This window comes from Vombatus ursinus, unplaced genomic scaffold, assembly GCF_900497805.2.
Source record: "Vombatus ursinus unplaced genomic scaffold, bare-nosed wombat genome assembly UNPS02009835.1, whole genome shotgun sequence".
NCBI lineage: Eukaryota > Metazoa > Chordata > Mammalia > Diprotodontia > Vombatidae > Vombatus > Vombatus ursinus.
The window spans coordinates 20,742,416-20,758,561 of record NW_020949613.1 but is presented as its reverse complement, the minus strand read 5'-3'; the positions used below and the strand labels follow the sequence as shown (position 1 = coordinate 20,758,561).

The 16,146-nt window shown below is 35.3% G+C and overlaps 1 protein-coding gene across 1 annotated transcript in view; it reads right to left on the bottom strand.

Moving 5' to 3' along the window:
• The window catches only part of RIMS1 (regulating synaptic membrane exocytosis 1), a 695,579-nt gene that overhangs the window by 398,283 nt on the left and 281,150 nt on the right, over positions 1-16,146 (bottom strand). Inside the window, exons 3-4 of the mRNA XM_027852913.1 lie at positions 10,727-10,940; positions 8,090-8,101 (exon numbers count right to left, since the gene is read on the bottom strand). Of these exons, the coding sequence (XP_027708714.1) occupies positions 8,090-8,101; positions 10,727-10,940 (226 nt within the window). The remainder of the gene's footprint in view (positions 1-8,089; positions 8,102-10,726; positions 10,941-16,146) is intronic.

The window sequence follows — 16,146 nt, the reverse complement described above, 5'->3', positions numbered from 1 at the left end:
AGAAGAAGAAGAAGAAGAAGAAGAAGAAGAAGAAGAAGAAGAAGAAGGAGGAGGAGGAGGAGGAGGAGGAGGAGGAGGAGATGATGATGATTCATGTGGCTTCTGCACAGCATTGTACTTGAAGAAGAAAGATAACATTGGTTTAATGAGAAGGGGTTTGCTTATTCCTCAGTAATGGTGTACATGGAGTGCATGTGCTTTAAGGAGGAGTTTAAACCACATGGTGAAGGTCTGTGGAAAAAGGGACACCAGAATAGCTAAAGGTTGGCAGGACAGCAACCCTTCTGAGGGAGCCATTAGCTTATTTGAGTGCTTTATATTTATGCATTTATTCATGAGTTACCATGAGTCTTTAGCATCTGGTATAGTTTCTGTGGGGTGAAATAAAGGACATGGCATGCTAGATGCCAAATTGTATATCAAGTCCTTATTCATGATTTGAGTGCCCTGTCACCTACATTTTGGACGAACTAGAAACAATTTATACCTAAGTTTCATTTAGAGGCTTTTTTTTTTTAGTTCAAAGCAAAGGAATTTAATTACAAGTTACAACAAAACATTTCCTCCATCAATTTAGGGCTCTCCCACAAACTTTCACACAAATACATATAGTATCAATGGGAAGAGTGGACATATAAGGAACATACATGAAGAGAATACACAGTGAATATATTTGTAATCACTATTTTGTTTTGTTTTTGCTACCCTAAATCCCCTACATCCATCATTCAAAAAAAGAAATTAAAAAAAAATCTCTTGTAACACATATGCATAGTCAAGAGGGCAAATGAATCATTTGGGAGATTTTTCCTGGATTAATTCACATTAGGGCAATGAGTTGTAGCTATAAGCCTGCAATACCTGGCCCACAGTAGGCCCTTGATAAATGGTTAATTGAATTTTGTTGAATTGTGTCTCGCCAATTTGCAGGATTGGAAAACGAAGGACAGTGCCTCAACACTGTGGATGAGGAGGTAGGTGTCTCGGGCTACACAATGCTGGGGCCGTCTCATTATGGAACCCAATCATGTTTCTATTTTACAATACCCACCCCTCACAAGAGGCCAGCAGCCTGTTAGAGCACAGGCTTGTCACTACTGCATTCATGTGGAGAAGTATGACCTGATGGAAATTTGTCCCAGCTGTGTGACTACCACAGATTCCTCTGTTCTGAGCTTGGACATCTGCACTTCTACCCTGCTTCTATGTTCGGCAACTCCCTCCTGTGTCCTTGTGTTCTTTTGTGGGTGTTGGAGCAGGGTAGGGACAACTAACGTGGAGTACACTTCCTTGCCTTTACCCTAATCAAATGCCTATTTTTCTGTGTCAGAAGAGATATCAACTGTGCATTCATAATACTTCCCCTCACAGAGGTCATATAAAAGCCTCCAGAAGAAAGCTCGGGTTTGAATCCTCTCAAGATACTTCCTTCAGGTTCAAATCTTGTGCTTGCCTATTTCCTTTTCCTTTGCTGGCATTCCTTGGTTTCAGTCTGCCTCCCTTTTTACTTCTATTTTAGAATCAGGAGATTTGAATTCAGTTCTTCTCCCCTCAGTGTATTAGCTATGTGATCATGGGCAAGAATTAAACCATTTCACATTGATAGGATACTTCAAAGGTTGCAAGGTACTCTTCCTACCACCAACCTGAGGTCAGAGTGCAAGTTTTATTATGCTCATTTTGCATACAAAGAATCTCAAGTTCTTGGAGATTGAATGCCTTGTCTATGAGCACAGCTAGCAAGTATCAGTGGTGGAACTTAAAGCCAGTTCTGTTGACTCTTGGTCTACCACCGTATCTTATATTTCTCAGGCAAATCACTTCACCTCAATGAATTTTAGGGTTTTTTTGCATATATGAAATGGGAATGATAGTCTTTGTCTTATCTCTGTCATAGGAGATATTGTGAGGAACCATTCAATCAATCAACCAACTAATAAGTACTTATTAAGCACTTCCTTAATTGCTGGGCACCATGCTAAGTTCTAAGGACACAAAGAAAGGGAAAAAAAAAAGCAGTCCCTACCCTCAGGCAACTTACATTCTGATGGTGGAAAAAACATAACCAGGTGTACAAGATATATATATATATATATATATATATACACACACACAGATATGAGGTGACATATATTATGAGATAGTATTTCTGCCCTACTCATTTTGTACCTGAAGATGTAGTTCACTGTCCTCCTCGAGGATTCAGGATTTAGCTCCTTGCCTGACTATTAAATACAATGGCAGCCTACTCCCAGTCTGATAAGTGCAAAGTTTATCCTGACCTCACTCTTCCCAGTTCCAGTCTGGCTGCCTACTGTGACCGAGTACCATCATTTTTTTTTTTTCCAGTAGGACATTAGTTAGAATTCATTAGAACAATAGAGCTCTGCCTACAACAATCAGACTTTGCCCCTCAATTGCAGTATTTGTTGCTTTTCTATATAACACCAGAATCCTATCTCAGATTCTTGTTATCAGGATGACCTTAGGAAAGTCATTTAAACTTCCTAGGCCTCAGTTTCAACTACAAAATGAGAGGATTGGACCAGATGACTTCTGATGTTCCTTCACATTCTAGTTATATGAGCTTGTGGGTGTTGAGAGGTAGCACAAAGACCTATCTGCAGAGTCAGGAATACTATGATGAATATACTAGTTGTGGGACCCCATATATGTCACTTAACCTCTCATTGCCCCTAAGGGAAGACCGTAAGTCTAAAAGTTGCAGAATACTTCTAGATCTACATTGGGAGAGGGAGTGTGCTCATTGGGAGTTCCTTAAATCACAGAGCTGGGCCATGAAGACCAAGGTCATCGGGAGCATAAAAATTATAACATCTGCCCAATATACATAGAAGTGTCCAATATAGTGGATACAAATTCTCCACTCATTAGCACACAGGTGGTGATTCCCCAAATAGATTAAGGATATAGATTTCATGGTCTTTTAACTAGTCAAATGCAGAAGCTCTTTTCAAGTTGATAGTTCAGACCTCATTGGAATAAGGAGTAAGCTCTAAAGAAACACCTAATGATATTCAGTTAACTAGAAAAAAAAATCTAGTGGAAGTTCTTATCTTGAATGATATCCTCATTTCCTAGTCTATATACTTTATTTATGTGCTTTTCTATCTTAGGCTCATCCTATCCCCTTTGAGAAAATATTTTAAGGAGACTTCCTACACAGCATATCTATCAAAGTATCTGAAAATAGAGGTGGTGAGAAAGGGCCTAAAAAACCATACTATCATCTTTTCAAAAATGAAGAATTTAAATTAGGATCATACTCTTTGCCAGAGCATGGCCTAAATATGGCTCATTCTGAGCAGCTTCTACATAACGAGAAATAAATATTTAATGCAATTATGCAAATCATTTAAAAGCTATCTGTCCATTGCCTCTATGCCTCTAGCAGCTCCTGTGAGAAGAGACTACTGAAGCCATTAGTAGGGAGGTTAAGAGAGAATTGGGATAGAGATGAGGAAGAATTTAGTAGTTCTGGTATTATTCACTTGGCCACTCATTCCCACACAATTAATACCACCTTTGATTGAGGAAATTACCAACTCTTTCCTCTTCTCCCAACCCTTTTGTAATTCATTTTCCTTCCAAGAATATGTTTTGTTATATAAACAAGTCACAAAGTATGATTTATAAGGATGAAATAGCCAGGGGAAAGTTTTGATGGGCCAGTTTAAAGAATCATGATTTTGTAAATATAACACCTAATTAATAAACGTGCTGACATAGTGAAATGCAAATATTTGTCCTGCAAATAACAGAAATAATATCACGTGACTCTTAAGAGATAGGCATGCTTAGCTTCACCAGACCTGAACCATAATGAAAACCTAGTTGGCTATTATTTTCCTGAGGGATGTAGCTCCTTAAAGTAAAATAGTCTTAGAATATGAAAAACTCTACTCTTTGTTTTAGAAATAAAGCCAAACTGGAAATGCAATAAAGCACATTTTCAGTGGCTCTATTTATAAGCTGCATTCTCCCCTAAACAATACTAATCAGCATTTATAGCCAGTTCTAAAGGGAAATGAATTTGGAATGTTCAACTCAGCTGGCCCACTAACTGCAAAGGTTAGCAAGTGAGCTCCCCAAATTCTGCTGTCTGCCACCCAGATGGGAGAGGATATGGATAGCTGATATGTGCTAATTTGATATTCCATGAGAGAACACCTTCCCTGGCCCCCCACCCTACGATGCATGGAAGGTTCGACAAAAAATGCAACTGATAAAGGAGGAAGAAATTTTATATTGTCTTCACTAAAAAGATGTATAGAATTGCAGTGTTAAATTATCTCAGGGAGAAAATATCACATAGGTAGAGCATTTTTTTAAAATGTCATCCATTTCCTTGAAGGGAACACTATCTTTTATGCTATTTTTAGTCTTGTTTTTAGGTAAACCTAAATATTTTTTACATAATCCATCACTTTTCTTCAGGCATAAAAATTGTGAAAATACCCTTGAAATACTAAATTTACAAAGTATTAAAACATTAGCTATCCTTAGGATAATAGGAATTAGAACCTGAAAAAGATCTTTGAGTCCATTGAGTTCACTAACAGACCCAAAGAGATAGAATAACTTGCCTAAAGTCACAGAATTAGTAAATGACAAAAACAGGATTTGAATCCAAGGTCTGTGACTGAAGGAGCCTTTCCTTATGCTGTTTATGTCCTCCTGATATACATACTGGTATATTTTTGTGGTTTGGGTGTGCTACTTACAGTTCGTTAGGGGGAAAGAGGGAAAGGGAATAAGCATTTATATAGTGCTTAATATATACCAGGCATTGTGCTAAGTACTACAAATATTATCTTATTTGAGCTTCACAAAACCCTGTGAGGCAGGTCATTAATCCCATTTTATAGCTGAGGAAACTGAGGCAAACAGAAAGATGTTTTTTGTTTGTTTTGTGACTTTCCCAGTCTCACATATAGTAAGTATCCAAGGCTGGATTTGAACTCTGGTCTTCCTGACTCCAGGCCCAGTGCTGTATCCACGGGCCACCTAGTTGCTTCGTTATTTTATAGCACTCTGGAAGGGTGGAGACTGTTAATGAGAGAAATATTGGTTCTTTTTTTCCCAGCTTATTCTGCCTGACCACATTCTCCTTGCAAAAAACTACATTTTATAAATTTAAAGAAAAAAAAAGCACGACTCAGAGAAATAAGGAAAGCATAGGTGTGTTGTCTAGTACTTTATTCTGATGCTTTATTTGCCAATGAATTTTTGCCTTGGGCCAGGGCAACCTGTTCCAGTTTCCTTGAAGTCAAAAATTAGAATATTAGGTTGAAGTATCCTGTTATTAAGAATAATTAATAATTGATTACTAAAAACTTTAAAATAAAGTGCTGAATGAATAGATCCTAATAAATATAAAATTATTTGAAACATTGTTGCATTTTCAAAGTTCATTGTCTTTTTTTCTTAAAGTTTAGACCAATCTAGGCCTTTTGCATATTTTGGTGTCACAATAACATACTTACATTCCTAAAACTGTCTAAAAGAAATTTTGTCTTATTCTGGTGGAACGTTTTTAGCTTAGGTGAAAGCCTGTTAAGTTAGCTACAAGTTTTGATCCTGTGTGATGTCACTGCAAGAGCAGCACCTCCTATAAAGGAGACCCCAGTGAAGAACAAAAATGTTTATTGAATACATCTGTATGTACAGAGGAAGCTGTATGGCACAGTGGATTGAGTGCTGGACCTGAAATTAGGAAGAGCTAAGTTCCAATATAGTCTCAGAAACTTACTAGCTAAGTGACCTTTGGACAAGTCATTTAACTATAGTCTGCCTCAGTTTCCTCATTTGTAAAATGAGAATAATAACAATACCTACCTACCAGATTGTGGTGAGGATAAAAGAAGTTAATGTTTATAACATTATAAAGTGTTTTGCAAACCTTAAAGTAATATATAAAAGCTATTATTATTATTATTATATTATTATTGGTAATCAGTGGCATTACATAATAAAGGATTGACAATGGATTAAAGAAGATCTAAGTTTAAATAATTTCTATATACATACTAGTTATGTAACCATGAACAAACCACTTATCCTCTCAGGGGTCCTAGAAAATTCTCTAAATTATAAGACAGATTGCTGATCTGTATACATAAAAGGATTTAACACATTGGGAGTTTCCCACATTGATAAATCACAGGTCTAGATGACATAAATACATGTATCTATGTTTTATATATATGTATGTATGTATGTATGTATACACATGCATGTGTGTATGTATATATAGGGTGTCCTAACATTCTCTAGTCTATTATATTTATATTTTATATTTACATATATAATTAAGATGTTAATTAAGATTTTCAATCACTTGTTATATTCCTTAACTTACCTTTATGAGAAGTGTCACTGTAAAGAGACTGGATATATAACTATGTTATTTATACTACATATATATGTATGGCATAGTATATTACATATACTACATATGTGGATATATGGATATGTGTGTGCAAATACATGTATGCATATATGTTTACATATACATATATACATGTGTAGTGTGTATGTGTATGATTAAGTAATTCCAAAAGTTTATGTGGGTGTCAGTCCTTGAATGCATGTTGTATGTGATAAACTGCAAGGCCTACCACAAGCTAAACCAGCCCTTTACAACCTTTCAACAATTGTAACATCAAAGACCCCAAAACATAGAACTAGATGCTAGAAAAGAGACTTTGGGCACATTATTATTCTCTCTTGTTCTTTAGCTTTCTTATCTATAAAATGTATTAAATGATTTCTAAGGATCATTTTAGTTCTGGAGTCCTTAGAACCTCTAAAATCTCAACCTTAATTTTTCCCCTAATAAATTATAATGCTCAAATATTTTAAAATCGAATTTAAAAACTACAAATTTATACTAGATTCAGTGTCATTTCTGCTCTACTCATATTCAAAATAGCTTACTCAGACTTCATTTTTCCACCAAACCTATTAAGCTGAATTATAATGAGCCAAATTTTCACTGATGCCTTGTTCACACATCAGATCATTCATGAGCCCCTGGAAATTGCAGCTGAGCTTTGCTGAATGGAAAAGATTGAAGAAAAACAGTAAGAGATAATGGAAGAAATGGCAATAAAGTTGCTCTCGATAATTTCAAATTAACTACTTGCTTCCCAAGGTTGTTGTGGAAAAAAAGAAAAAGCACTTTGTAAACTTTAAAATACTACATTAAGGTGAACTATTATGAGTTCCTCTACTAAAGACTTCTTCCAATGCCTGTCATGGCCTGAAGGTATGGACTTTACTTGTCTTGTAAAAGTTAACTAACTGAAAGGTAAGGTTTCTTTATAATTAGATTAGAGTATCTGCTTCTATTATGCTATAAATAAAACTTTTTTTTAAAATTCCAATTGACACCAAACAACCTTCTCTGGACAGTGAAGGCTGATGGCTTCCATTTGATCTCCCTGTATATGGTTGCCCAGAAGAGATAAGAAGTCTCTTCTTGAGTCTAGCTGAAAAGAGAGAGGCAACAGGGGCAGGGATAGGGTAAGGAAGGGTAGTAATCCCTGTGAGAGGCTAATAAAATCTTGGATAAAATCAACATTGATCTCTGGATTCACTTTTATCTCAGTAGCCTTATGGATACAGTCTAACTGCATTCCTTCTACATTAAAGGAGCAAGGCACCTGTCTATGCATTTTGCTTGAGCAGTGAGAAGAAGGAACTGAGTGCTGGGAAAGATAGAGCCCACTAGCATTTATTGTTCCTGAAGGCAGAAGGAAGAGTCCTTATGAGTTTGAGTGCTAAGAGGCCAAAGTGAGCTCATAATCACTTAAATTATAGTATAATTCACTGCCCTCCTGGACTTAAAACTACAAAGACTGTCCACATACATAGCAGACCCTTTAATGCCCCTAAATGTTAATATTAATTGTTTGAGGAGCACAAGAAGGAGAAAGCAGCTCTTTTTTAGCACTGAATTACTTTATGAAATACAGTGGCTAACGTCAATATGCTGAACATTTATTGAATAACGTTTAACAACATTGTAATAATAAATGATAGAAAAGAAAGCATGGATTCTAACCACTTTGTCCTCCTTTGGGCAAGCATCCAAGGAAGCAGGGTAAAGAGAAAAGAAAGAAGAGAAAAAGAAAAAGAAGCACTTATTAATACATAAGGTTTTTTAAGACAATTATATCAAGTGTCTCTATGAAGTCAAAACATAAAATTTTTAAAAGCAAAAGCATAATTCCTAAATAAAAAGAGCTCATTATTCATGCATAGAAAAAAAAGCATACATTTCAACTAGGAAAAATCTAAATGAGAAACATTAGCAAAACAAAGTAATAAAGACCAGAAAAGAGAAATATTAGCCATTTCAATACTGTGATTACGCCAGAAAATTTTGTAAGGACTAGCATCCATCATGGTGTAGTGTAAAAATATTTCTTCAATTAACTATTTTCCCATAACACATGCAGTTTCAAAGATGATCATTTGACAATTTAAATCAACTCTAGAATGAAATAAGGTAGGGTAGGCTTAAACATAAAAACAAATATGTAGATTTGTTTTCCTATTCTTAACCTTCTTCCCCTGCTGATGCCCCCAAAAACATCAAAACACAGTTTTCATGGTCAGATGAGCCTTGAAGGGCTGACTTACTTGAGCCTCAGGACCTCTCTGAAGAGCAAATGTTTCCTTCACTATATTTCCTTTATGTGTCTACTTTGTTTTTGATCCAAGTTGTCCCTAAGAACTTTCATATTTAATGGTTAATCTCATTGTTTTGGGCTTGTTGCTGTCCCACATTAGATAATCATAGTACCTTTGTGGTCTCATCTAGAAGAATTTTCCCCAAAATTACCTTATTTGGGGCCTCTCAAAATGGTCTAGTTTCTTTCGGGAAGGGCTTTGGTCCCTTGTTCTTATGTCTCAGACAAAATATGCCATATGCCATAATACTGAGGCACAATAGCTGGAGGTTTTTTTTGTCTTATGTTCTTTTAAAATATCATATTATCTAGAACTTTCATGTTATTTTAGTGCAATATTCATAACTAAACAAGATAACATGAGCAATTCTCTAAAAATAAGATAGTCTAAAAGAAGAAGGCCAAAAGATCCTCTAGGAATGCTACCATCTTGATGGTTTAGATAGTAGTATCTTACATATTTAAAATGTATTTCAATGTCAAAGTAGTCTTTTTCCCCTTTGTGACTAATTCTATGGATATCACCTTCAGGGAATAAAATGTAGTACACTATTAAAATGTCTTCAAAATCTATAGGCTACTTTGAGGAATTTTTGCCCAAGATTTTTCCATTACTGGTATTACTAATATAAGTATTTCGTAGGATTATGTTCACAAATGCATGGGTATTAAAGTGAAATGTCAATTAGAACTGATCAAGAACTTGGGTTCCATCACAGAGACAAAAAAAAGTACAAAATTGTAGCCCAGTCACAATAGCAATAAAGTGATAGACTTCATTCAGTATCATCATACATTCTTATATCCATAGGTGTCTAAATAACTCAAGTTCAGACAAACTTAAGACATTATCAATTTTTCTTTAATGGGATGATAAAAATTAAGCTGCTAATCACAAAGGCACTTCAACTTCTCATTCATATTCCCTTATATAAAACTCTATATAGCATCATTTATAAATTGCATTTTTAAATTAAAGGACCTGAAAAATAATGGTTATGTTCTTGTTTCACATAATGAAAATTAGAAAAATGCCTAATTATTTTAAACATTAAAATTATTGAAACTGAAATTAGTTTGATATTTTATAACCAAACTGTTCATGAAAATTTTCTGGAATTTACAACTCATTAAGATCAAGACTGTCAATTTTGGGGCAGCTTGGTTGCACAGTGGATAGAGCATTGGCCCTGGAGTCAGGAGGACCTGAGTTCAAATCCAACCTCAACCTCAGAAACATAACACTCACTAGTTGTGTGACTCTGGGCAGGTCACTTAACCCCAATTGCCTCACCAAAAAAAAAAAAAAAGACTGTCAATCTTTTCTGGAGAAAAATGAGGTCTACCTAAAAGTAGAGCCATAATTAGGGTGGGGCAACTGGAACTTTTCACCAAGATGTTAAAATTTAGAGGACATTGGCACCACCTACATTCTAGTACCATTGAAACAGTTGACCACAGGGTCTCATTGTTAAGAATAATTAGGAAAAATTGGAAACTACTACATAATATTTTCTCTCATCTCAGAAACTTCTCATTCCAAAAGAGCTCTCCTCTTTGGCAGTGAAGCCTCGTTGCATTCTAAGGTCTTTGTCTCCCTGTTTTCTATATTCATCTAACTGGATTATCCTTAAAAGTTGATTTGAGGGTGGGTTTCATATTGCTTGCTCCTCACATCTATTTTGTTAAGCTTCCTCAATGTGGGAAAAAAGTGCTAATTAAGCCTTGGTCCATAAAACAATTCCCAAAACAATGTATAAAAATCTCACACAGTGATAAGCAATTTTTTAACTAAGTTACCTTCATTTTTCATCCTATTACTGACATTTTAAAATAGAGAGATACATAGAAGGAAAACACATAACAGGGCAAGAGAAATACTTGCAAAGTATGTTTATCTCCTTATACATATATTTTCTTTCCAATATACATATATTTCCAGGCTTAGAAATCTTAATGGTTTTATTTTCATCAAATAAGTTTATTTCCATTCTTTCCACACTTACATTGTTTGATCGCAGAGAAACTCGGCCTCCACATCTCGCACAGAATTTGGTCCGGCAGTAAGAACATAAATGGCCACAACCATCAGCAAACTTTGTTTTCAGACAAATGCCACAAGTGGGGGCATCATCTTTGTGCTCTCCTTGGTAACGCCGGGCTTCTTCCCCAATTTTCCTCACTTGTTCTTTATAGCTTTCAAATTGCTGATGCAATCTCCTGGGCAAAACCAAACACACAAACAAAGCAGAAGAAAACTAAGTATACCATAGCAGATGGGAAAGCAATTCTTCCCAAAGTAATGCAATGACCATGTAGTGATGTGAACCAAAAGATATGTTATAGTATTCATTTACCTGTGTATCTTACCCTATAGATAAAGCAATCATCAAAATAAAAGACTCATTCCACCTTGGTCATTTTCCTATAATCCCTACTACCTATTGCTTCACCCTCCAAAATATTAGATCAGGAGTGGGGAACCTGAGGCCTCGAGGCCATATGTGGTCCTCAAGTGCAGCCCTTTGACTGAATCCAAATTTCACAGAACAAATCCTCTTAATAAAAAGTCTACTAACTAGACCTTGCCTTCTACCCTGACTTGAACCCTCCTGGGAAACTGAACCCTCTCAGCTTTCAAACTCCTGTTCTGGGTCTGAGTTTTCCTGATTAGTGAACATGTCACATGGACCACCACACTTGGCCAGTTCATCATGCTTCACATTCCAGTCCAGTCATATTCATACTATCTACTCTGCCATCATTCTATACATTTACCCTTAGTATCTAACTCCTCCTTTCTTTTACTAGTTCAATAATAAAATTGGCATTGCTACTAGGAAGGGTATGGCAACCAATTCCCTATGATTCTACTCAACATCCCTATAACCTTCCAAATCAACACACCTTTCTGGAAACATCAAACTGTGTTGTGCCATCTCCCTGAAAAGAATATAAATTCTTTGAAGACAGGTACTCTCTATCTTCTGCGATTGTATTCCTAGCAATTAACACTTAATACATGTTCTTTTTTCATTCATTCATCATTCATTCATTCATTCGTTCATTCATTCATCTTGGGACTTTAGGGATTATCTAATAAAACTATTCTCAAATGTTCTGGTCTCAGGACATCTTTGTACTCATCAAAATTGAGGAACACTTTATACTCTTAAAATTTTTGAAAACACCAAAGAGCTTCAACTTATATTACTTATATCTATTGATATTTACCATATTAAAATTGAAATGGATATTTTCTCAAAATATGTATTTATTCATTTAAAGTAACAATAATAAACATACTATATGTTAATAAAGTGACATTTTATGAAAAAACTATTTCCAAAAAAAATAAACAGCCAAAAGAATGGTATTATCTTAAATAGTTTTGTAAATCTTTTTAATATTTAAAGATAAGACAGTTTTATTCTCATATCTGCTTCTGTATTCAATCTCTTGCAATATGTTGTTTGGGTTAAAGTATATTTGGCTTCATATAGATAGGTCGTTGGGAAAGATAGGAATATTTTAAAAGGTAAATAACATCTTAGTAACGGTAGTAGTGGTAGTAGCTAGCAGCAGTAGTAACAACAGCAGTTAGCATTTATTAACTGCCCACTGTGTGCCAGGTACTGTACTAACTCCTTTATAATTATTATTTTGTTTGTTCCTTGCAACAATCCTAGGAGGACAGTACTATTATTATGCCATTTTACAGTTGAGGAAACCAAGACAAAGAGGTTAAGTGACTTACTCAGAGTCACACATCTAATAAATGTCTGAAGCTAGACTTGAACTCAGGTCTTCTTGAGGTGTTTGAATTCAAGTGTTTCAAATTCTTCAGTGCTCTGTCCACAGTGCCACCTACCCACCAGTATTATTGTGAAAATATTTAGTTAGTTTTATTATGAAAATAGTTTTGGCCTTGCAGATCCCCTGAAATAGCCTCTATCTATGGACCAGAGCCTGAGAACCACTGACCTAGTCCAACTCCTTCATTCAGATGAGGAAACTAAGGTAAGGAGGGGGTAAAATGAAGTATGTGCCATTATCTGATCTCTTCCTTTATTTTCTTGCTTCCATGTATTGGCAACTATCCAAACAAAATTCAACATCAAACTCTGTTGTAATTCTTCCCTTTCTCCAAGGTACAGCCCGTGGGCCAGTTCTTCCATCAAACCTTTCCTAGTCCTTGCAGTTAGAAATTATGCATCCCTTCTTCAGCCTTTTAGATCACTCAACCCTTTCCAATTGTACTTATCCAATTCTTATTAGTGATATTACCAAATATCATGCAACCAAAGAATTGGAAGGGATTATAGAAATCATCTAATTCAAGTTCCCACCCTCTTCATTTTGCAAATGAGAAAATCAGTTTCCAGAGAAGTGAAATGTTATGTCCAAGGATGCATAAAGTATCAGAACTAGGACTTAAACTCAGATGTGCTGATTCTAGAAATTGGGCTCTTTCCATTATATTTTATTACCCCTAGTAGATAGTAAGATCCTGGAAGTTGGGAATTTTTTTTTCAATCTTGCTAGCCCCAGCACCTAGCACAATGCATTTCATCTTATAGACGTTTAACAAATCGTTATTAGATTGAATAGAATTCATTGACTTGCCCAAAGTGATACAGCTAAGTAAAAGAACTGAGCTGAGAACCCAAATTGCTTCACTTTCTATCTAGAGTATCTTTTCACTAAACCAGTAGGTACTTCATTTTCATTATTTCATCAGGACAACACACAGGAAGGGATTCAATAAATGCTCTTTGTAAACAAAGTGAAATCTCACTTTTTACCAGCTTGATCCATCTCCTGATTCATCCAGACCACTTTGGTGTGCAATTTACAGATATCTATTCACTTTGCCTTCTCAAGTCTTTTAAGACATTAATGACTCCTTATATACTTGGGTTTATATACTTTCTAGAGAGGGCTGGTGTGTCAGTTTTGACTTTAGGATGACTTCTCTCTACATCTGATATAACCATTCCTTCTATCATGTAGAAGATATAATTCCAGAATAAATGGATTTTTGAATAGCCAGATTGTATTTGTTTCCCACCAATGAAGATTCACAACATTCTTCTAGTTGTACTAGCACAGGAGGGGCTTGTCAGGAGATCTGGGTTCAAGTGTTGGCTCTGACATTCAGTTGTATGGTTGATTGTGTGTGAGTTGCCTAGACTCTCTGAGCTGTGGTTGCCTTATGATTGAATTAGTAACTCACTACTTACTTTGAAGGGTTGTTATAAAGCCCTTTGTATGTGATAAAACATCAGCAATTCTCATTATTTAATAAATAATCATTGCAAATGATGTAAGCAATGCAAAATTCATTTGCTGCGTAAAGATGGAAGACCAGCAACCCAGAACAGTTTTCCACATCCAGTATGTTTCAGTCTTTCCCCAAACGTATGTTGAAGCCAATAGAATTTCCTTGTTGTTTAACATTATACTCTCTCCTCTCTCAGGACTCTTATAAAAGATTCCATAATTATCTAAAGGTGAACTGAAAGAGTTCCCCTCCTTGGTGACAGCCTGAAAATACCCCAACAAGTGAAACTTATGGGAAATGCCTGGCTGATTGTTGTAGATTTGTTTACCACAGAGCATCTGGGCAAGCTTTCTGAGACTAGTGTATTGCCTAGAATTTGGAGTGCAACTATCAACTCTTTGACCTCCAAATATGTAGCATTTTCAAAGTAGGAAGAAATAACTTGAGGTTTTCTATTAAAAAAACTGTAGGGATGTCTTATTTCCCTCAAACGGAAGTAAGTTTGATATAAGAACTGCATAGTTTGAAGAAATGAGGATTGATTTTCTCCTTTTTTGATAGCAAGCAACTTATGAACAAGAAATTAAAGAAGAAAAACACATTAGATTCTCCCTCTTCCCTAAACTGGAAATCAGGTTTTCCACTTCTCCACATTCATCAAGGAGAAGAATTAGATAACAAACATATCCAATCATATGTGAAACACATTTCACATGCTAGAGACAGGAGTAGGAATAGGAGTAGGAGTAGTAGCATCTGAACTCCATCAAAAAAGTAGTTAAAGGTATGAAATGCAGTCCAATTTAAATCTTACAACTAATTCACACATTTTAGATTCATTACTGAGATTAGAGTAGGGAAGGTGGAAATCTCATCTTCATGTTATAGAAAAATTACTTATTCCACTAAATTGAATCATGTTTACTTGTAAAATGTAGTTTCAAATGTATAGCAATTAGCAATGGATATGAATAACTTCCCAAATAAAGAAACCAAAAAATTAATCTTTAGTTTCCTTAGGTTCTATTACAGATGAAAGAAGGATTAAAAACAGGGAGTAGCATCCCTCCAAGAAACTGAAACGAAACCCAAGGAATGAAAGAATAAGGAAGTAAATGTGTATTTGAGGAAATAAGACCACTGAAGTAAAAATAAGATGGACAAAGAATTGTGATAAGATAAAAGTTCTCCTTGCATTACATCTTTATGATAATGTGATATAAGAGGTAGCTTGGTGCCATGGAAATACTATTAAATAAGAGATCTGGATACATGTTTTGTAGTCCTAGCTTGGCTCCCTACTACCTAGGTCAGTCAGTCAACAAGCATTTGTTAAGGGTAAACTATGTGAATGGAAAGGTTTAAGTGGCTGAATGAGGATTCCCAAACCCAGGTCCTCTGACTCCAGATTTGGTACTTGTTTCACTATACCAAGGCAACTTAGAATCTTTATTCATGCAATGTAAGACCTACAGGGGCAAAATGAATATTAACAGTGATATTTCACTAGGGATTTCTATCCCTAGAACAACTAATGCCTTTGGGATACTACTAGTATGCTAGTAGTGAGACTATAGTGTCAGATTTAACTTTTGTCTCTAGTGTTCTAATGCTTTAATCTATATCAGAATATACTACTGCTCTATTATGAATAATAAATGCAAAATGCACATTGTATCATACTGTGTTACAGTAAATATGGGTTTCAGTGTGGCAAATAAAAAAAATTTTTGAAATGAATTCTATTTGAACATCATGTTTACAGAATTAATGACACCCTATTATTGATTAGTAAGCTTGGCAAAATATATAATCACTGCTTTCAATCTCAAATGATGTTTGCTATTGAATATGCTTATATATTTTATATAAAAAACTTATAAAATATGCAATGACTAAAAAGGAAAAGAGTTCATATCAAAACAAAAGCTTTAGTCACAGATCTGGATGCGTGTGTGTGTGTGTGTGTGTGTGTGTGTGTGTGTGTGTGTACAAAATAGGTTCACAGCGCAATTATCATTATTTTGTTTTAATATCTTACTGTGTCCAATACAGAAAAACCTAATGTTACACCTGTGACTACATGGGGAGTATGGTTACATTAATGTAGCATATATTTATATCCAAATACATGTAAAACTG